At 50.6% G+C, this 23,083-nt stretch overlaps 1 protein-coding gene across 15 annotated transcripts in view; it reads left to right on the top strand.

Moving 5' to 3' along the window:
• The first annotated feature begins 231 nt into the window (after window positions 1–231).
• Window positions 232–23,083, top strand: part of PLEKHA6 (pleckstrin homology domain containing A6) — a 136,751-nt gene continuing 113,899 nt past the window's right edge. For 2 of the 15 annotated variants that reach the window (XM_064477077.1, XM_064477081.1), the window contains exons 1-3: window positions 259–432; window positions 5,410–5,486; window positions 8,787–8,844. In XM_064477077.1, the coding sequence (XP_064333147.1) occupies window positions 350–432; window positions 5,410–5,486; window positions 8,787–8,844 (218 nt within the window). In that variant the 5' untranslated portion in view covers window positions 259–349. Of the gene's footprint in view, window positions 433–5,409; window positions 5,487–8,786; window positions 8,845–16,355; window positions 16,424–23,083 lie in introns of those variants that run through there. The other 13 variants (XM_064477075.1, XM_064477079.1, XM_031438778.2 and 10 more) reach the window with 13 other exon arrangements.

Here is a 23,083-nt window from a genome sequence, read left to right as displayed (position 1 = left end):
TTGCCCGTCATTAAGTTAAGGACACGTCCGGAGAGGAGCTCAGACTCCAGGAGGCAGGAGGTGTCTGGGGCCGGCCCCGCCGCGCGCGCCGCCGGGCTCGGCTCGGCCCGGCCAGGGTTAAGTCATCTGCTCCCTGCTGCCCGGCTGGCGGCCAGCTGCCTTCAGTGAGAGGCCAGCGTCCCTGCCAGGGACCCGGGAGGTACGCCGCGGGCCGGGCTGGACCGCATCGGACCCCCTCCCCCATCACCGCCTAGAGGAGGAGCAGAAAGGGAGGGGGTGCGCGGTAGCCCCCTCCCCGCAACCCAGCGCCCTGGTGGGCAGAGAGCGCGAGGGGCCGCGGGACACCGAGATGGCCGATGAGATTGACTGGCTGGACTTACCCGGCCGGTGGACCTACGGAGTGGACCGCGGTGGGAGAGTCTTCTTCATCAAGTATGTGGGTCTCTGTTTCATTTTCTCTCTCATTTTCTTTTTTTTATTTTTTTTATTTTACTTTAAAATTGTCCAACTTGAAAGGCAGCAGCAGGGCTAGGGGGTGGCAGGAGAGGTGGGGAGAAGCGGTGGCTGGAACAGCAGGCGTGACTAATAAGGTTATCACCATATCTGTTTGAATGCATCTCCCGCCTTTTCCTCGGTGGGTCAAAGTCCAGCAGAGGCTCGGCATTCCCTGCATCTGGAAAGGCAGGCAGGGCAGGCAGGACGGGCAGGGCAGGCAGGATGGGCAGGGCAGGGCATTCCCCTCTCCCCTGGTTACAGACAGAATGGGGACCCGAGGAGGATGGCTAGACCGAGTGCCCAGCCTGCCGTTGGGAAAGACAGCTTCGGCCAGTGAAAGGGCCAGGGATGAATTCCTTTTTTCTTGTGCCCACACACCCCTTCCTGTCGGAAGACTTGGGCTAAGTGACAGTACACCGGGAGACTGCCCCTGCCACCAAGTTCCCTGCATTCCCTCACCCCAGGACTCAGGGTTCCCTAGACAGCCCCTCTCCCTTCCTGCTTCTTCATGGGGCTGTTGACCACAGCACATCTGGCATTCTTAAGAGGGAGGGAGGCTTTGCTGCTCTCGGTAATATGTTAGCACTGTTATATTAATTTCATAAACCAAAGTGGCCCTGGCATGATCTCATTATAACAGAGTGGCCCCGCTGGTGCTGTTTTGGCCTGCTCCTCCAATAGTCATCTTTTGCCAGGATAGAAAATTTCCGATAATATAGCACAGCATTCTGAACTGTTACCCACACGTGAAAGGTTTTCCCTTCCTCAAGATAGCCACTCACAGAATCAGAGCTGAGGGGGAAGCTTGGATGCAATCCCCTTATGTGTCAGATGGGACGCGGAGATCGAAAGTGCTTGTCTGAGATAAAACCACTTGTTAATCAGAGCCCGCACTCGGTCCGGGACCCACTGAATTTGCTGCACTGCTTCCCCCCACCCCCGCCGCGTGCCAAACTGCCTCTGGAGGAGCTCAGGCAGCTGGTGGTTTCTTCTTGGTGATGCTGCTTCCGCATTTGCTGTAGGCCTTTCTTCTGTAATTATCATCATCGTGATCAAAATTGATGTTGTAATTACACTATCTTAGGAATTAACTCTATTAAAGTTCTTGACCCGAGGTCAGATTCTTAAATAACACAGCTTTCTCCAGTGTTAAAACTGGAGTCCCTCTGGTCAGTGGTTTGAGACTTTAGATCCATAGGAATTACCCAAAGAACTTAGTAAACTAAGGCTGCCTCCCGTCCCGAGCCCTGCTTCCAAAGAGTCCATCCATGTCGGAAGACCTGGGGTGGGGCCTTGGAACCTGGATTTCCACAAGCTCCTTGGGGATTCTGATGAAATGCTTAGTTAGCTTTTCTTGTCTTTCTTCCCAGTCTCTTGCTGGCCTTCCAGCTTCTTTTCATTGTTCATTCCACAATATTTCTTGAGTATCCAGTACTTTGCTGCAAGGTTAGACACTAAGATAAAAAATAGTAAACAGGCTTTTCCCGAAGGGAGAAAATGCTAAATAAAGACTTAAGGAATAAAAGGATACACTCCCAGGATGTTTGCATGATACTCTAGGAAAAGAAGGAAGGAAGAACTAACTCTCTCTGAGGAGTTGAGGGAGGGCCTCCCGGAGGAGGACACATTTGAGCTGATTCTGGGGGAGAGAGGCTCCAGTGAAGGGGGCCTTGAAGCAGAAGCCTGTGGGAAGGAGGGCACCCAGCTTATCTAGAACACTCTGAGAGGTTCAGTAGGGGTGGAGTGGGGGCAGCCAGCGTGCTGCAGAAGAAGTAGCAACATAGGTGGGAAGGGGGCAGCTTCATGGAGGCCTTGTGTGTTAGGCTAAGGGGTTTGAACTTGAACCTGTGATGGTGGGAAGCCAAAGGAGATTTTAAACAGGGGAGTGACACAGTGAGATCAGTGTTTTTGAAGGATCTCTCCAGCAGCTGCATGGACGATGAATTGAGGGCTGAGTGAGGAGGCGAGGGGAGAAACGTGAGGTCTGGAGAGCAAAGTCCAAGAGCCAGCTGATGGGGACTTGAATTAAAGCTGGGAGAACAGGTGGGAAGGGGAGGGAGAAGTGAGGAAAGTCTTCAGGTGTAGAAATGAGAGTGTCTATTTACTGCCTGAATGTTGGGGAACCAGGAGAAAAGGAAGAACCGAAGATAAATCTCAGAATGGTTAACTTGAGTTTGACAGAAATTAGGAGTCAGGGAAGAGGAAAGGATTTTAGGGAATGTACAGATTCAACAGGGAAAGATCGACTTTGAGGTCCCCACGGGACCTTCAGGGAGTGATGGCCCGCAGGCAGCTGGATGTAGAGGACAGAGGTTGAAGAGAAGAGTCCTGGGCTAGAAAGAGAGTACTGGATGTCATCATACAGAGCTGGGACCACCCACAAATGTGTGCAGGAGAGGACAGGAGGGTCCCCCAGCAGCAGCACATTTAGGGAAAGGATAGAGGAAGACAGGCGGGGATGGAGGAGACCCAGGGGTTGCAGAAGCGGGCAGCACCACGGCCAGGGCAGTGTGCTGCCCCAGATAGCGAGGAAGAGAGAGGTTTAGAAGGAAGGAATGGCCAACTGTGTAAAAGCCAAAAGAGCTTAAGACTGGAAAGAGTTGACTGGATTGAGGAACTAGGGGGTCTTTAATGACCTTTAGGAAAGTGTTTTCAGGGGAGCCTTGGGAACAGAAACCAGACTGCAGGGGACTGGTGGATGGGAGGCCAGGCAGTGAGAATGGTTAGAAAGCACTAGTTTCCAAGAGGGATGTTTGGTCAGTAAGAAGAGGAGCCAGGAAGCTGGAAGGGGAGGTGGCACTGAGAGGGAGGCAGGGGATTCACCCTGGAAGACACGAACAGGAGCTGGGGCCAAAGTGATGGACCTGAGAGTGAGAGAGAAGTTATAGATGCATGTCTGTGATGCTCAGTAGAATTAGGTTCTAGAAAAGATGGGAGATGATCAGGACTGTGACCCATGCAGAAGGATTAGCCTTAAATGGAGAAGACCACCTTTTCTCCAATGTGGAGACAAATACTATAGGATGAGTGGGAATGTGGATAAGTTTTGGGGGTGTGGTGGTTGGGAGTACTGTGGAAACTCCTTCCTAAAGGTTTCTGTTTCTCTTGAGTTAAGAGATAAGATTATCTATTGAGATGGGGGGAGGGGAGGAGAGGCCTATGTGGGACTTGAGGTTGGTAGGAAAGCCTTAGCACACTCCACAAATGGCAACTGATTGGGACCCCCAAAGAAGATTCTAGCTGGGGGATTTGCAATGACACCAGTCCTCCTGGTTCCTCAATTTCCCCATCAGCCCAGTGACTTTGTTCCTTCTCTCTGCATCAGAGGGCTGGGTCAGCTGGGAACGCTCTTCCTGCAGTAAGTGTTCAAACTCAGAAGAAAGTTAGAGGTGGCAAGAGAAAAGAAAGCAGAGGTCCAAAAACTTGGACACGAATGATCACAGCAGCTTTATTTGTAATGGCCCAAACCAAAACCAACCCAAATGTCCATCAGCAGGTGACGGGATGGACCACTCAGTAATGCACGGAAGAAAGAAAAGAAGGAAAGAAGTCACACACAGAAGTCTAGTTTGTAGGATTCCACGTATATGAAACTGGAAACTCTACGAAAGTGCAAACGAATCTATAGTAACAGGAAACAGATCAGTTGCTGCTGCTGGTGAGGGGGGCGGGGCGGGTGGCCAGAGCTGGCCCCAGGGGGAAGGAATTACAAAGGCGCCCAGAGAAGGTCTGGGGGGGGGGGTCATGCTTTGATTTTGGTGACCATTTCACTGGAGTACACGTATGTCAAAACATTAAATTGTACCCTTGACATATGTACAGTTTATTGTATATCTTACCTTAGTAAAAATTTAGTGGCACCCTTCTTAGTGGAATTTATTATATTAATTAAGGTATTAATTATTGGGTGGAGTCCTGTCTTGGGCCCCAAGGCCCCACCTAAAGCCTGGGTGATGCAGGTGGTCTGGGAGTCCTCTCCTCCACATACGTCTGGCTCAGGAATTGGTGTCCTTGGCTGGCGTGGGGATGAGAAAGGTCGATGGATCTGCACTGTTGGGGCGCCCACCTTGCTGGGAGTGAGATGTTAGAAACAGCTTGGGTTTTAAGGGGGCCAGATCTAGGTCTGAATCCTGGCTTTATCATTTGATGACTGTGTGACTTTGGGCAAATGACTTAACCTCTCTCAACCTCAGCTTCATAATCTGTAAAATTCCTAACATGAGGGAGCGTTGCAAATGAAAGTACATTACATTGTAGACACTCAGGGGCTGTCGATTCACCCAGCCTCCTCCTCTCTTATCCACTGGGAAGCTGCCAGTTAAGGACCTTCCATGTGTTTCCCATGCCATTTCATCAGTCACCTCAGATGTCACCTCCTTCGTGAAGCCTTCCTGGCTGTCCCCCTCCCCGAACTTCACCCAGGGAGCTCTCTTCTCTGATGGTGTCATGCTCCCTCTGCCTGGCTGTGGTAGGGATTAGAGTTTCTATCACGTCAAATTCCAGAGATCTTTTTACATGTCTGTTTCCTCGGTGGGTAGTAACTTCTTCGAGGTCAGGAGTCCAGGATTATTCGTGTCTGAATCCTCAGAGTCTGCTCAGTGAATGCTCAGTGAGTGTGAATGAATGAAGGCAGCTGGGGTGCCCTCACGCCAGGTGTATGGGATCAAACAGGCAGTACTGATGTGAATGTGGAGATAGGTGTCCTGCTCAGAAGCCTCTCTTGCATCTGACATGTTCTTTTTTGTTATTGTTGCTTTTGGTGGGAGGTAATTAGGTTTATTTATTTATTTATTTTTAAAAAGTGTTCTTAGTAGAGGTGCTGGGGATTGAAGGCAGGACCTCGTGCATGCTAAGCAAAGGCTCCATCTCTGAGCGATACCCTCGCCCTGACGTGTTCTTTTTGGTCTTCTGTAGTGATGAGGAGAAGTCGACCAGCTGGGTGCACCCCGGTACGGAATCACCCATCCAGAGTGGACACTCCTCCAGCCCAGGTAAGGGTCTTGTCTATCCCTCCTTTGCAATCCACGGGGAGGCCATGGCTTGAGGTGGCTGTAGGAACCCCCTGCCCTGACTTTCTTTCTTCTGACTTTTTCCTTTCTCCGTGAATGGACTCAGCTGAGCATTTGGACCACCGTCTGGGGAGGGGGGTTGCAGGAGGGTTGATGCTCGCCTCAAGGTCTTTTCAAGCTTCCAGCTCTATGATTAGTGTCTGGGGCTGACCCTTGAGGACAAAGATCTCACTCCGCTCCCAGTCAGAAAATCCCTCCGTGTTGAGAGCTCCTGGGCGGGGCGGAGCCCCAGCCCCCCCGGGCTGTGCCACAGAACTTTGTGCCATGATGGGAACGCCCTCTCTGTGATGCTCAGCACATTCGCCAATGGCCACGTGTGGCTGCTGAGTGATTGAAACGTGATCAGTATGACCTGGGAGATGAACTTTTTACTTAAATTAAATTAAGTTAAAATTTAAATAGCCCCACATGACTAGTAGGAGTTTCTTCACACTGCGGGGAACATGAAAGAAAAGGGGACCTGGCCAGCAGTGATCACCTGCCATAGAGAAGACTCCATGACTAGCCTTCAGGGACCTCCCAGGCTCGGTGGGAAAGAGGGGCCACATCTGGGCAAAGATGATTTCATTCTAAATTGAAGAGGTGGAGACAGACACTGAGGGTCCGAAGGCCTGGGGAACTTCACGTGAACAAGCCATCATCCTCTTCAGTCAGGATGCTACATAGACCAGTGAGGTGGGGTGTGAGTGACAGTGCTGGCACCAACCCCCCCAGCCCCACTGGCCTTCCAGCCCTTCACCCCACCACACCGGGTCCTGGTCACTTGTGGGGCACAGCGACCCTGCTGGACACACTGGGTCGAGGTGTTGACTCGCCTTCTTTCTTTTAGATTCGGGGCTGCAATCACTGTGGGAGGGACTTTGGGGATCATGGCGTCCAGCTCCTCCATTTTAAAGGCAGGGAAGTTGGAGAGCAGAGAGGAAGTGCCTGGCTCAAGGCCACGCAGCCAGTAAGCAGAGCAGCACTGGGGCGCAATGCGTAAGTTCTAGACGCAGAGAGACTGGAGCTCACATCTTGGCTTGACTTTCTATTAGTGTGGTCTTGAGCAAGCAGTTTCATCCTTCTGGGATTTAGCATCTCGTCGGTGGAACAGGGATTGGATTATGAACGTCAACAGGTTGTAGCAAAGATCACGCGAGACAGTCACGGTCAGTGGAGGTGAACACTGTGGTTACTGTCCCTACTGTATTTTCGACTTGAAGCGAAGCCTCCTGACCCCAAAGCTGAGGGCTTCTTCTGCTGGGTTGGTGTTGCCACCTTCCGTGTTTCAGCTGTTGGCAGTTTGAGTCTGTCCATCTCACCATGACTGTAGGTAAGACTGGAGGAGGAATAAAAGACCGTGGGCCAATTCTTTCATTTTTGGCTGCAGCCAACTGGTTGTCCAAGGCTGGGAAGGGGTTAAGATGCCCCCGAAGCCTGCTGGAAGGGCAGCTGCCTTAGCGGGCACTCCGCCTGGACGGGAATATAAGCACTCTTGGTGTTGCCCGGGCAGAGAGGGCAGTGTGGAGGGAAGTTGCTGGAAAAGGCAGGGGACATAATCCACGCTGGCCTCTTTCCCAGGCACATCACAGTGGCAGGATTATTTATGATTCTGACCCAATGGGGATCCCTCGTCTTGGGGAGACTGCCAACCCACGCCCTTCTGAATGGGCACATCCTCCCGCGGGGACAGAGGGGGAACAAGTAGCATTTATGGGGCAGCACAGAGGAGAGAATGTGAGCTTTGGAGGCAGCAGACCAGACTCACATCTTGGCCCAGACACTTCCTGTGTGACCTTAAGCGAGTTGATTACCTTCTCTGGGCCTCCGTTTCCTCATCTGTAAAAACGTTTGGGGTGATGCCTATTACATAATGTTGCTGTGCTGGTTAGACGTGCTAGTAGTGGTAAAACTGCACAGCTGAACGGAAGGATGCTCTCACCAGGTGGCAGCTGGTGTTACTGTTTCTGTGGACCAGGTCCTGAGAGGGGAGGCGGGCCAGCTGACTGCCCCACTTCACTGAAGCAGCAACCGTGGAAATATAGACCCTTGACACATAGGAATGAGTAAAATGAATGAACAAAAACTGGGCCCATCCCTCTGTAGAACCCAGGCTCTGCTCTCCAGCAGCTTGTACCCTAAGGCAGCTGATAATATGGCGGGAGAGACTCAGACCAGCGGTGAATAGCTGTATTTTATAAAACTGCGTCGACGAGGCAGGTGTTTGAACTGACCACAAAAGTGGAAGTGATTGTCTGTTGAGGGAATCTGCACCTGTTTTCGAATGCACCTGCCGCAGGACTCTTGCACCTGCAAAGGAATGATCTCTGCCAGTGCCCTGCCTGTCCCCACCTCTGACAGTGCATTCGCTCTGGTTTCCCAGAAGACTCCTCCTATTCTGCCTTGGGTTGGAGGCATCCTGTTTGCCAGGGAGGCAGAACACTGCCAAGGTGGCTGTTCTGGGAGGGTGGGCAGAGACAGAGGCTAACAGAGTGCTCGTTGGAGACAGAGACGCGGTGTCTCTCTGGAGCTGTCCAGCAGGGGCTGCGTCCCCCTGGAGGACTGCCTGGGCTCCTCTCAGCCAAGGTCAGCTTCTTCAGCCATTCAGTTCTCTCTCATTCTGCAAGTCAGCAAGTCTCCATTCCAAGCGTTTTCATGGATAATTTTTTTCAGAGGTGCTATTAAATTAAAAAAAAAAACTCTCCATTTTTTTCTGGGACTGATTTTCCAGGTCCTCAGTGTCTTGTCCAGAAGCAGCAGAATCTGGAAGTAATAACACTGGCCTGAGCTTTGAAGACTTGAGTCCTGGTCTGATCTTGGGTGCTAATTATCTGTGAGGTCTGGGGCAACTGACCCACTCTTGGCTCCATCTGCTGCTTCTGTGATAGAAGGAGGGATGATCCTAAGAACCCCCTCCGGGACAACCATCCGTGTGTTCACTGCTGCATCCCTGGGGGCTGGCACAGGCACTTAATAAAAGTTTGTTGAATGAATGAGCGAGGCAATGATTCACTTGGTCATGTCACTGCTCATTGATGGGGGAGTCCCATCCACTGCCGTCTCTCTTATTATTTGCTGAAAACACAGACTGATAAGAATAGTGAACGGAAAAGGATGAAATTGTTGGTTTGAACACTGTTGGCTTATCTGTGGATTTTCCCGGTTCTTCTGGCCCCCATCCCTCCTGAGTGCAGATCTGGCTTATGGAAGAGAGGGTGATTTTGTGATTCTGCTTCCTCACAGGTTTGCCTAAGGGCTGGGAGATGGATTCCACCCAGGAGGGAGCTGTGTATTTCATCAAGTGAGTAAGATGGAGTTTATTTCTGGTCTTGCTCTTGGTCCTACTTTTGTCCTTGTACCTGATGCCTCCTCGGGAGGGGACGCAGATAAAGGGTCTTGCTGGAGGACTTGCTGGGACCTGTGAATGGCCAGGAGGCTTCCAAGTGAGCGCTGCAGATAAAGCCCAGGGTGTGGGTGTCTCTCCATGTGTATGTTGGCCTGAGAGAGCCAGTGTCAATCATGGGAATTTTTCTAGGGTGGGGCGGGGTGGGGTGAGTGGAGCGCTGGGCTGGGCTGTACAGGTGGGAGGGACGTGGCTCAATAAAGCAGAGGGAAGTGGGTGTTCTCGAGACAAAGGGACAAAGGTTTAGAGGAAGGAGATGGAGCACAGGGTGCCCTGAGAGGCCAGAAGTAGAGCCAGTTGGAGGCGAGGCGTGAGCTCGATGCACACACAGGCAGGTCAGGTGGTGGCAAGGCGGGCCGCCTCACTCTCGCCCTCCCGGACGGGGGCGCTCGCGATCTGTGTGTCTGTGTGTCTGGTGCTCCGTTTTCCCCTAGAGGGTGGTCAGACCCTCTGTCGGATGGGGTGGCTCGTGTTCTCAGCAACCGAAGGTGCGCCCGGGAAAGCTGCCCAGGTGTAACATTGGAAGCAGAAGACAGCTCTCCAGGCTGGGGTGGTCCGCACCTGCCCAGCTGGACTCCTTTCCCTCTGCCTTGGCCGGGGTCTCTCCGCCTCTCCGCCGGGCTGGGTCCTGGCTCCGTTCCCATGGGTGGGGCGGGCGTGCTCAGGCCTGCAGGGTTGGTGGCGAGGGAGAACCGTCTCCTCCCCTCCTCTCCTCCCCGCTCTTCCTCATCTTCCTCCCTCTTTATGTCTGTGCTCTGAGAGGTCCTCTTTCCAGCTCCCAGCTCGAGACCAGCCAGCACTTACATCAGTTTGGCTGTTAATCCTATTCTTAAACAAAAACAACAACCACAAAATGAATAAATTATCTGTTTTGGAAATTGTTCTGATATGACATGGCTCTTCGAGCCTGAGCTTTTCCTGAAATTGAGCCAAAATCCTTTTTGCTTCAGTTAAGGCATTTCTTCTTTTCTTCTTGAAGACACCACCTTGGTATTCCTTTATGGACACCTGGCTCTTGAGATAGTTTACAAAACTGTCATGAGTATCACCTCATCTCACCCACAGCTCCCCGCTTGCTGTGGCCTGGCCTCGACCTCACCTCCCACAGCTGGGTCCTCCTACCTCAGGACCTGTGCAGCTGCTGTGCCCTGTGCCTGGGAGCACCTTCCTCCTATTTTTGCACATCTGGCTTCTTACTTGTCCCTTAGCTCAGATGTCTTCTCTGCGAGCCTCTCCTGAGGGTTCTATCTGAAGTTCCCTCCTGCGCCTCCGTAGTTCCTCTTACTTTTTTTTTAAAGGTTAGACTTTATTTTATTATTCTATTTTTGTTTCCTGGGAATTGTTTTTGTTTTTGTTTTTCTGTTTTTGTTTTTTGGGGGGAAGGTAATTAGGTTTACTTATTTTAATGGTGGTGCTGGGGATTGAACCTAGGACCTCATGCATGCTAAGCTCACACTCTACCAGTTGAGCTAGACCCTCCCAGACTTGTCTCCTTACTTGATTGTTGGTGTCTCCCATTGCCGGGTCAGCCCTGAGAGCAGATTCTAGTTATTTTGTGTCCACTTTGTCCTAGAACCTTTCTGGCACAGGGTAGGAACCCAATACTCGATGAAATCAAAGAATGAATGAAAACTGTTGGGAGACAAACCATAGAGGCATAATTGACTCCTGCCTTGGCTACCAGCCCAGAGCATTCTTTTGAGCGCCCCCAGTTCAGTATGTCCCGTCCTGATTTCATTGCCTTCCCATCGCCAACACCTATTCCATCTTTGTCGGAAGCCACCAAGGCAGAACCCTCAGGTTCCCCCTCATAGGTCCTGTCCATTCTCCTCCTAAATACCTCTCAACCCACGCACCTCATCATCCCCATGGCCATCACCCAAGTTCATGCCCACATGGGCTCTCACCTGGATCATTCTAGCATCGTCCTGCCTCCAGGCCATACTGCTGCGAGAGTGCTTTTTTTTTTTTCTACAATGCAAATTTGGTCATATCTTTCTCCATTAGAAACCCTTCGTGCGCCCCATTAGTTATAGGGTAAAATCTAAACTCTTTACTCAGGCACTTGCAATCTGCCCCTGCCCCACTTTTCCACCCTCCCCTCCCACACCCCGTCTTGCCAGACTATATCACTTGTGGGTCCCTCAACACACACCTCCCTTCTGTGCCCCCAGCCTTTGCAAGTGCGAATCCCTCCTCCAACATGGCTTGCGTCCGCCTGTGAACACTTGCCCTTCCTTCAAGACCCTGCTCATTGTGTCACTTCTTCTGGAGAGCCCGCCTGTGTTGTTACTGTTGGTTTACACGCGTGTTGTGCTCCCTGGGTCAGTGGCTCACAACTTGAGTGTGCATCAGAATCACCCTGTGTGCTTATTAAACCAGCCCTCAGCTCACCTCTCCAGTTTCTGATCCACAGGGTCCAAGAATTTGCATTGCTAACAGGTTCCCCTGTGGTGCTGATCCTGCTGGTCTGGGGACCGCACTTGGAGGACCACTGGTCTAGTGAAAACCCCCCGAGGGCAGGGGTGACACAGGGTGGCCATCAAGTCTGGAAACGTAGACAACATGATTTCATTGTGTATTGTCGCGAAATGTCAAGAATCCATCTATTAGGCAATTGCGTCTCTTCCCAGACTCGGTGGCCACTCCCTGCAGCAGGAGCAGCCACGCCCACTCTAAGCTGAGGGCTTTACTGCATTGACAGCTCATTCAGTTCTCATGGCAGCTTCATGAGGCAAGTATTCTGTCATCTCCAACTGTTTGAGAAAATAAGGAGAACACCGAAACGTCAAACTTCTTCAATGTCATGAAGCTTGTGGGAAGCAGAGCTGGGATTCAGGCCCCTGTCTGCCTGATTTCATAGGCTGGGCTCTTAGCACAATGCCATGGCTGCTACCGGCATCCCTGGTGCCTTGCTTTGGACAAGGGAGGTATCAATAAACCCTAACTGAATGAATGAGTGAGTGAGTGAATGAATGACTCTGGCCCATTCTTCTTGTTTTCAGTTCCCAGAACAATAAAATTCCTACAAAGGTTCATGACATTTGATTGGTGGGTAAGTTAGAAACTGAGGACCCCAGACATGGATCTCAAGAGGTAGTAATAAAAGTCAGATATACAAGTAACTTGGGAAGCAGTTTTTTTTTAAAGCATTAAAAAAATTGAAGCATATTTGATTCACAATGTGTTAGTTACAGGTGTACAGCAAAGTGATTCAGTTGTACATATATATTCTTTTGCATTATAGGTTATTACAAATATTGAATGTAGTTCCTTGTGCTGTACAGTAGAAACTTGTTTATTGATTTTATATATAGTAGTTTGTATCTGCTAATCCCAAACTCCTGCTTTATCCCCCCAACTCTTTCCCCTTGGGTAACAATAAGTTTGTTTTCTATGTCTGTGAGTCTATTTCTGTTTTGTAAATAAGTTTCTTTGTATCATTTTTTTAGATTTCACATAACAGTGCTATCATATGATATTTGTCTTTCTCTGTCTGACGTACTTCACTTAGTATGATAATCTTTAGGTTCATCCGTGTTGCTGCAAATGGCATTATTTCATTCTTTTTAATGGCTGAGTAATATTCCATTGCATATATTATACCACATCTTCTTTATCTATTCATTTGTCAATGGACATTTAAGTTGGGGAATCTGTTTTATTTTCTTCCTTCTTCTAGTGTGATTGAGTCAAATTTCAATAAGCAAATACTGTTTGCCCAGGATCAGACAAAATATGATAACTGTGTGTCAATAAACCATTTCCTTCACGGTGCTTGGGAGGTGATTCTCATGGTATCCACAAGTGATGTCATTGCTCAAGCATGCCTGCAATTTTGAAGATGTCATTTACCAGAAAGGGTGGTGCAGGGAAAAGAGAAAGAGCAAACGGTTAAAATGTGGGTAAAACCCATTTCAAACCTGTATGCATGTACCACATAAATCCACAAGAGGGCACCAAAGCACACATGACCGGCCCTGCTAAAGCCTTTCAAGGGTTGGCTCAGTGGTGACCCACAGAGTCAAGCCTCAGGCTGTTAGGGTGGGTCCTCCCTGAGCTGATAGGGCTGTTTTGACCTTCCTCTGCCCCATCTCAACCACTATGGGTCTGGTAGACTTCTTTTTTTCCCTACTATGGTTTTTTTTGGGGTGGGGGTGGGGGTAATAAGGTATTCATTAATTTTAATGGAGGTACTGGGAATTGAACCTAGGACCTCACGCTAAGCATGCACTCTACCACCAAGCTCCGAGCTGTACCCTCCCCCTGGTAGACTTCTTTACGGTGCATAAAGATCTGGCTGTGTAACACCTAACCCCGATTTTCTCTGGCCCCTGACTCCTTCCCCCGCTTTCTGCTACAGCTGCGGAGCTTGCTAATTTCGTCTCTCTTCAGTTGGTGCGGGGGGCGGGGGGGGGCCTCCGTGGGCCACCCAGGCTGGCCCAGCCTCCAGCCCAGGGAGCCCCGCCCAGCCTCCCCCACTTCCTTGTTCTGGTCTGAACACTTCCTCCAAGAAGGGGCCGGAGCGGGCAGTGTCTCCCCTCGTGCCCGGGGCTCCGGAGCTGCTCCACGCTGCCCAGGGGCTGGGTCAACGCGAGCCGTCAACAGAGATGTCAATCTTTGGGGCCCCAGAGGAGGCAGCACCCCAGGAAGTACGGTGGAGCCTCAAGAGCTACCCTGTTGTCTCTGGAGGGCAGACAGGACAGAGAGGGATCGCAGGGGAGCAAATCTGCTGATTAGTGACTGGACTAGCTCTGTTCTCAGAAAGGCAAATAATACCCCAGAACAGTAAAGAATGAGATAGACCAGGAGAACGGTGGTGAATGGTATCGGGCTCAGGGGAGAGAAACCCCATTTGCAGATGAGGAAGACTGAGGCTCAGCAATTGGGCAACTTGTTCAAAGTCCCTTGGTTGATAAGGGATGGAGGTAGGACTTGGACTCAGGTGGGTCCTGAGAGATATTTCACGGTGTGGGGCTCCATTTCCTGCTCCCAAGTTGGTACGTCCTGGGAGGGAGGGACCCACGTGGATGTGGCCAGGTGAGGAAAGCGGCAATGAATCAAGCAATTTAGAGGCCACCAAGACTGTGGTGGGGAGTGGTGATGAGACTTGAAATGCAGGGAGCGTCTGAATATTTAGAGACTATGAAATTCATGACCGAGAGTTTTGGACTTTCTCCCCTGGGTGCTGCGGGCCGTGGATTCCAGAGCAGAGGATGGACGGAATCACAGAGGCACACCTCCCCCTCACCCCCTCCTCACCTCAGGGACCGTCCTGCTGCAATATCTCCCTCTCCTTGCTCCCCAAAGCAAAGGCCCCGCTCCCTGCAGCAATCCTGCCTTTGGCCTCCCAGGCCCGCAAAGCCACCCAGATCTCCCAGAAGCATCACCACTTCTGGCTCAGGTCTCTTGGAGGATCCACGGGCTTGTCTGCAGCCCTTGCTCTCCGTCTGCCAGAGAGAAACCCTCCCAGCAGGCCCGTCTGTCTGTCTCCTGTCCTTTCCAGCTGTCGGGGGGTTTTGTGGAATGGAGGCTGGGGGCTCTGTCCCCTTTCCCACCTTCTCAGGCCCTCCCGGATGCTGTAATCTCTGGCCTAAACCCTACTTTGCTCCTGTAGCTCCTCGAGGCCAGAGACCCCCACAGAGCCCCTCATCTTTGTCTGGCTGGAAGCCGGCTCTTCCCCTGCCTGTGCTGGGCAGCCTTGCCAAGTCCTGGAGATCCAGGGCAGGTGGGATGGGCTTAGTCGGTACTGCCTGGCACTGGGCCTGCATCCAGGACTTCTCTGCCCCTTCAGCTGAGTGGCTCCCCCATAGCCGATGAACTCAGCATCCCAGCTGTGGTGGGGGGTGATCCAGTGATCCCCCTCAGTACTGCAGCTGCAGGCAGATGCCTGCTACTCTCGGCTGGGATTCCCTAGCCCCAGCCTGGCCTGCTCTGGGGTGGGAAGGACCGCCCTTCCCATCGCTCTCTCTGGGGTGTGTGGGAGCGGGCTGTGGATCAGACCCCTTAACATCCCCCCCACCCCCTGCCATGAAAGGAGCTCCTCCCGGACCCTCAGAGGAAGTCTTGCACCTGCACCTTCCATGGTAGATTCTTTTTAAAGATAAAGGCTTCAGCTGGTAAAAAGAATGCTTATACTCAGATCACACTAAGAGACCCACAGAGAAGGTAAATAGTTGTGTTTAAGTGAAGAGGGGCTTATTGTTGTAAATCAAGTTCATTGAAATGAACATTCAGAAAAGATGTAATAAGCATGTGGGCGGGTGCTGGCAGCTACCCTTCATCGGCCTCTGCTAACTGAAATACTTCTATATTCAGGAGCGACCCCCGGAACTCATCTGGGGGCTCCAGCTTCTGGATCTCAGGCACAGGTGGGATTGAAACCCAGCGAGCCTGCCTGGAAGTTCAGGGGGGAATACTCCATTTTCTTTCTGTCCTTCTGATCCTGGTTATGAAACTCAGTGTTTCTATTACACTTAACTTACTGTCACAGAGAACCTTTTCCCAGCATCCACAGAAATGTGAAGAGAAGGAAGCTGAGGCAGTGAGAGAGAGAGAAAGAGAGAGAGAGAGAGATCTGAATGGGGCTTTTCTACAGCAGAATCAGGGCAGAAATCCTATTGTCTGAAGCCCTCCCTCTTGCCTCTGACCCTCAATTATGCAACTCACAGGTATGCAACCCGTGGCTCAGCTAGTGTCCTTGCCCAGGGTCACTGAAGACCAGTTTGGGCTGAGGACCCACAATGTCCTGGCATCTCGTAATGGGCTCCAAGCAGCTCCAAATGTTATTTCTTTAAATTCACTGTGCTGGGGTGGGGGGATGTCAAGGCACTGGGGCTCCAGCCAAGCCCTCCTGACACCCAGAGACATGCCCATCTCTTGGGTGGACAGCCATGGAGGCGAAAGTCCACCACAGGCAGGCCTGATGAGGCTCCAGATACAGACCCCAGACACCTTCTGGCTCCCTGCACTCTGGTGGGAGGACTGCAAAGTGCAGCCTCGCAGATGGTGGCCCGGATCCCCTTTGGGGAGCAGCCCCATTCCGGTGGTGGAAGCCAGGAAGGCTGTGCTGGGGTTCTCCGTTCTCGAAGAGGCAGGCAGCATGGGTGGTTAGCAGCTTGTCACTGGTGTGGATGGAGTTAAACCTTTCCAGGGACTATTTACTCCTGATCTTAAGTGACAGCTTGGGGAGGGAGCATCACGTGGCCCTGAAATCCCCTCGGAGCCTATGGAGCATGCCCAGCTGCTTCTGCCTGGGAAACATGCTGGATCCTGCAGTCACCACAACAGCATCCTCTCCCCGCGCCAGGGACCTGCCAGCCGGAGAGATGACTGATTAGACCAGAGCAGATCCTGAGCCTGCTCTTCAGGAGGGGGCCCCAGGGGCGGGAGGACCCCAGCTGGCCCGAGCTGGGGGGAGGGGTGCCTGGGGGCTCAGCGATAGCTTTTCAGCGCGGGGCTCACACCTCAGAAGCCGGTGAGTCTGTTTTGATGCATCATATAGATGAGGTGGGAGGAGGAAGGCTGGGCTCTGGTCAGGGCTGGCAGCCGCCTGCCGCCGTGTGAGTCTGGGCTGTTGGCACTGCAGTGCCACTGCCTTCTCCATCCCTCATTCTTGGCAGCGATACTTGGGGATCATGGATGCTGAGAATGCTAATTATAGCCTTCTCGGTGCCCCCACCCCCACCTCCAGAATCCCCGATTCTGGGCTGATGTTGTCTGAATTTATTACATTTGAATTGCATCTCCTGAGTCAGGCCAGCTTTGGGGCTGCCAGCTTCCTAGGGTCCAGTTGGAGCCCCCAGCCTGGCTAGAGCAAAGAGGCCAGCCCCACCCTGTCTCTAATCTTGCCAGAGGAGTGAGTTTCAGGCCAGCAGGAAGGAGAGATGGAGGGGAGGCCTGGGGCGTCAGGCTCAGGTCAGCCCCGGGGACCCACCTTCCTCAGTGTGGGAGGGGTCAGGGTGTGTCTTTTATAGGTCACAGTTTGGGGCCCAGAGCTGCTGAGGCTCTTGAATTTCCGGGGGGCATCTGACCTGTGGGTCGCAGATTTAGTGGGGAGCACCTGAAGGAGCTGGAGCCTGATACGCGGCCGTGGAGGGCGGGGGGATGGGTTTGTGATGGTGGGGCCAGGCTGCAGCTAGCAGAGCCTCAGGCTTATTGTGTGAGGTTCTGGGCAAAGGTTGGGGAAGCTGCAGGGAGGGTGATGTGATGATAGCTAGGGTGGGGGGTGAGGGGGAGAGTCAGACAGGAAAGGAAGAAGGAGGAGAAGGGAGGAGAGGCTGTGAGAGATGCTCCTTGTGACCACAGGCAAGCAGGGAAAAGGAAGAGAGAGGGGGCTGGAGCCTGGGAGGCCAGAGACGGGAGAGCCAGGATGGAGGGAGCCAGCTGTGGGGTGCAGGGCTGGGGAGGCCGAGCTGCAGGGGGCAAGGTGGTGGGAGTGGATGGGCTCAGAGTCAAAGGGGGTCCCGGGCTTCGGGGCTTGCCTGTTCTTCTCCGATCCCTATAGACCCCTCACCCGCAGTTTGGCTCCCCTTAGGGCCTCCTGCACCAGGGGGTGGGAGACGCGGTGGGCATATCTCTGCCTGAGCCTGCTGTCCAGATGGCTGCAGGGACATCACAGGCACCTGCCTTCCAAATCCCCCAAATCTTGGCTTCCAGGCCCCTCTGGAGGAGCCCAGTGCTGGAGGAGGGGGGGCGCTTCTGTGAGCTGCATCTGAGCTCTGGCAGGAGATGAGCAGATCCCGCTGGTGAAGAGGAGGTGGGAGGGAAGCCCCACAGAGGCATGGCCCCTCTCCCGCACAGCACAGTGGCGCTGGCTCCTTGGAGGAGCCAGACAGTGGCCCGGGGCTGGAGCCATCTCCAGGTGGGGCGGCCACGGGGCAAGCCTGGCACTGCCGCGGGGCTCGCCTTGCAGAGAACAAGGGCCCTCTGTGTCCTCACCCGGCGCAGGGTGCTGGGCTGCAGATATGAATTATTAAAAGCCCTCACTTTTCCAATCAGCGGCGAGGTGCTAAACGTGTGAGCACGGCTGTATAATTAATCGTGGGGCTGCCACACAGGCTGGAGACAACGAGGGCTTTTTTTTTTTTTTTCCCTGGGTTTTTCACAGGAAGGTGATGGTGCAGGACGCATTACACAGATAATTACTTTTAACGTGCCTGCCTAGATGATTGAGTTGGATTCTTCCTGCTCCGTGTAAATGAAGTAATTACCGAGGAAGTCAGTGAGCAGGCAGCCGCCTGGCTGGGGCTGACATGCGCCTGAAGGGCCCGAGTCACCCCCACTTGCCCGGGGCCTGGGGCTCAGGGGAGGGGGCTCATGGAGAAGCTGAGAGCAGGCCCAGCCTGGGTGGAAAAGTGGGGTGTCAGCCATTCTCTCTGAGCCTGTTTCTTCTTTCTCCCTTGCCCCTTGTGGGTTCCCTGGGGCCCTTGGCACTGAGCCTGTGGGCACCCCAGAGGAGAGGCAGGAGGAAGGTTGAAGCCCGGTGAAGCCCAGGAGAGCTTTCTGAGTGCAGGGACTGCAGCTGTAGCAATGGGTCCCGGGTTTGAGAGGTTTTGCACGGTGGGCTGGCTCTGGGCTGAGGCTGCCTGGATGTCAGTGCATTAGTGAGATGACTTTGGCAGGCTAGCCTCCAACCAGTTAAAAAAAAAAATTTAGAGAGGAAGGAACACACTTTGGGAAACATTTAGAATAAATGGTGAGCAGAGAGGAAGCGGCTTTGAGGGTAGGCTGAGTGGGACCCTTTCTTTGGCGATCGCTCAGCCAAGGTGGGCTGCTGCTCCCACCCACAGCTCCAGATGCCCCCAGAGACGGTCTAGTCCAGCCTCCCTCCAAGCCCAGACCAGCCCTCTGCAGCCTCCCTGAGGGGAGCACCCTCCTCGCCTGGATAATTCCAGCAACGGGGAGCTCATTACCTCACCAGGCAGCCTGCTCCAAGGTTAGAACATTCTGTTATATGAAATCAAAATCTGTCCACTTACAAGTTTTGGTTTTGATTCTTTGAAGCAGCACAGAGCAAGTCAGCTCTCTTTCCCACAGTGATAGACGTTTTTCTTCACATTAAAATAGTGTGTAATAGTCAGTGTTTGGACATACGGTATTTTATGTAGCCGTCTTTGTACTGGACATTTAGGTGGGTACCCTAATTTTCCTTTTACAAATAACACAGCATGATCATTTTTGTGCATGAGGCTTTTCCTATATTTTGGATTATTTTCTTAGGATAAATCCTAAAGCATAGAATTAATGTGGTGGAGGGCACACATTTAAAAAATTACTATTCTGTGAGGGTCAAAGTAATACATAGTCATTAAAAATGTAGAAAAACCCATGAAGAAAAGATTAAAATTACGTGTAACTCTCTCAGAGATTTAGTATATAATTTTAACATTTTGGTGTATATATGTCTTTATGAATTCATGCACAGGCATATGACTATATTTATTATCAAAATACACATATATACTGTTAAAATTTTGGATCAAGTATATAGTTTCGTTACTTAAATAACATTTTCCATGTCATTAACTATTCTTTTACAACATTATTTTAAAGCAACTGCCTAGTATTTCATTATATACCTATTCTGTTTCATTAACTGGCCCCTATGTTAAACTGTGTGTTTCAATTTTTCACTTTTATAAACAATGCTACAGTGAACATATAAACATCTGAACCTTTACACATGTCAATGATGCTTTTCCTTAGGTTATATTTCTAGAAGTGGAATTCCTCTGTTTTTAAGTATTTTGATATATTTTGCCAAATTCCTTGTTAGAAGTACTAATTTACATTCCCAGCAGCTGTGTATAAGAATGCATTTCGTTGCATGAGCATCGGCAATGAGTACTATAACTTTTCTCATTGTTTTAATTCATTGTTTCTTCATTGTTTTAATCCGTTTGATTAGTAGTGAGATTTAAAATTTTATTTTATTTTGTAACATTTTTTATTGATTTATAATCATTTTACAATGTTGTGTCAAATTCCAGTGTACAGCACAATTTTTCAATTATACATGAACATATATATATATATTCATTGTCACATTCCTTTTTCTGTGAGCTACCATAAGATCTTGTATATATTTCCCTGTGCTATATAGTATAATCTTGTTTATCTGTTCTACAATTTTGAAATCCCAGTCTATCTCTTTCCACTCCCCACCCCCTTGGCAACCACAAGTCTGTATTTTGTGTCTATGAGTCTATTTCTGTTCTGTATTTATGCTTTGTTTGTTTGTTTGTTTGTTTTTTAGATTCCACATATGAGCGATCTCATATGGTATTTTTTTTTCTCTTTCTGGCTTACTTCACTTAGAATGACATTCTCCAGGAGCATCGAGATTTAAAATTTTAAAAAGAGGTTTTAGAGTACGAAACTGTTGTCATTTGTTTGAGTCTCCGGTTTAAAAAAAAATTGTTTTTTCTTTAGTGGAGATACTGGAGGTTGAACCCAGGACCTCGTCCACACCAAGCACGGGCTCTAACCAGTGAACTAAGCGCCCTCACCCCTGAGTCTCTGACTTTTCTTAAAAGACAGTTTAGTGCAATTGTCAAGATTGCAGTTATAGGACCAAACTCAGGTTGAATCTGGGCTCTGCCACTCACCAGGTATATGAACTTGACCGTGACTTAATCTCTCTGTGCCTTAGTTTCTCCATCCTTAAAATGAAGATAATAATGTGACTTTATCTCATAGACTTCCTGTGAAGGTAAATGAGATCACGTATGTATACATGAAGCATGTAGAATCATGCTAAGCAGAGTGATAAATGTGTTTGGTATTATTATCTTACTGTTGTTGATTTGCATGAGAAACACAGATATCTGAAGCCGGTAACAAGATTTCCCTTTCTCCAAATCCCCCAAGTCTCCTTGTTTGAGGCCCCTGTTCCTCCAGTGGCCCCAGCTCCCTGCTCCCTCCTCATGCTCTCCTGGTGCCTCACACTGGGTTTGGTCTCTTGGTGAGGTAGCCACTCCCTATTCCCAGAATAGTTCCCTGGAAGGTCACACTTCTGGCGGCTGGACAAGAGAATTCGGATCCTCTAGTGTCTTCTGGCTAACAGGACTCTCCCCTGGAGTCCCTTCCTCCCACCACCCAGTCCCCCTGCCCAACCCACACACACTGCCACGCGTGCATCCTTTCTTGACCCCTCTTTGTCAGACCTACCAGAGTGTTCCCCATTCTTTTGAGCCCTCTTTGCATTTTCCAAAGTAGCACCAACTAATCTGATAAACTAATTCTGGTCCATGGGTTAATAAGAGAGAGTTGGTGCCCAGTCTGCCGGGATGTAGAAAGAATACCCATCTGGAGTTTGAAGATGAGGATTCAAATCCTGGTCCAAATGAGCAGCTGTGTGATTTGTAGCAAGTTGCTTAATCTCTCTGAGCTGTTGTTTCCTGGTCTGAAAAATGGGGTTAGCGTCACTGCCCGCTTAGCTAGCTGATAGCTAGATGAGTAATATTTATGAAAGTAATTTGTAAACTGCAAGTAATTACACAAATGTCGGTTATAATAGACATGGATATTTGAACAATGTATATCTGAAGGCAACGCTTTAACTGAAAGGCCAGACAGGTGCCAAGGGGGTCCGTAGGAAATATGGTTGGGGCAGATGGTGTCCAGGGCGACCGTCAAATCCTCCCAGGTCACTTAGTGTCTGTAAAGGGTTGGTTCCTATTGTGTGAATTCAGGAAATGGGGCTGGGCAAGTCAGTGCTGATCTGATAAACATGTATGGATTACTTCCGCAGGGCCGTGGACCCCCTTCTTCGGGGAGGCGAGTTCCCTCCTTAGCTCTGACATCATCACGTCCTCCCAGTCTGGCTTGTTATTACCTGAGAACCAGAGTCTATAATTGCAGGTGCCAATTTGCTTTTAATTAGCCGAATGCTGGCAATTAGCTTGTTAAATTCAACTTGGCCCCTGGTGGTGAGGTCATTTTTCTGATTTTGCTTGGTTCCTGGGTCCTCATTAGCGTCAGTGGGCTGTCCAGACACTGCAGGTCAGCCTGCTTGCCTTGCCTGAAAGTACGGCTGCCTAGCTGGAGACTTGAAGAGGTCATAGAAGGGAAGGAAAAGCTGCTTTTGGTGAGGGGGGATGGAGGTGGGAGTGTGCCGATGGAGGCATAGGTAGACTTTTTGCAACCACAAATGAGATCTAGAACACAGGTTCCTTCCTTCTAATTCAATGCCCTTCCCCTTCTGAGCCTGTTTCCTCATCTCTAAAATGGGAGCAATAATTTCTGCGCTGCCTGCATCACTGAGGTTCAAATGAGTTAATGTTGGAAGTGGGTGTGAATGTAAAGCAATGCAACATGAAATTGCTCTCTCGTGTCAAATGGGAAAGTTCTTGAGAATTAGACAGGTGGTCCCAGTGTCCCTGGACACTAGTTCCTGGGCCCCTGTACCTATCAGCCACTTCTCACGCTGTCCGGTAATTCCTGGTTCCACTGTCTTCCTGTCCCGTTCACTATCCCCTAGACCGTGGTGAGAGGAAGGCGTTAGCACATAGCTGTGCTCAGTGAGTGCTGGTTGCACATACAAAGACTTGCACTGGAATGTTTGGCCTAAGGAACAGGTGTGGAGGAACAGTCATGAGAAAGGCTTTGATGGCAGTGGTAGGGGACATTTATTTCCTGTCCTCCTCAGCCTTGTGTCCCACTCCACTGGACTGGGCTGCTTCAAGGCAGGAGAGAGTCATATTCATTTTTGTCTTTGTGATGTTCCACACAGGGCCAGGCACATAGCGGCTGTTTGATGACTGCTTTTCAACTGACTGAGTGAGTGAGTGACACAGGGCAGTGTGGTAGAGAGAGCCTGGAATTGAGAGTCAGGTGAATAGGACTTGGAATCCTGGCCCCTCTGCTTTCTTTTGGCAAACGTTTACTGTAGGTGCAGTATGTACCAGGTACAGGGTTGCAAAAATGAATTTTTAAATTCACAGTCTGGTGAGGGAGCAGATGTGTGAGCAAACGATTGTCCTATGTATGATAGAGACATATGTTGCATTTGGTGGTGGCCAAGACAGCGTGACAGACTCTCCCGGGAGAGTCAGGGAAGGATTCCCGAGGAAGGACCTGAAACTGGGTCTCATCTGGGAAAATTGCATAACTTTCTTGGGTCTCAGTTTCCTAA

The sequence above is a fragment of the Camelus dromedarius genome, chromosome 21, assembly GCF_036321535.1.
Source record: "Camelus dromedarius isolate mCamDro1 chromosome 21, mCamDro1.pat, whole genome shotgun sequence".
Taxonomy (NCBI): Eukaryota; Metazoa; Chordata; class Mammalia; order Artiodactyla; family Camelidae; genus Camelus; species Camelus dromedarius.
The sequence above is the reverse complement of the archived record's forward strand: the minus strand, read 5'-3'. Positions and strand labels throughout refer to the sequence as shown.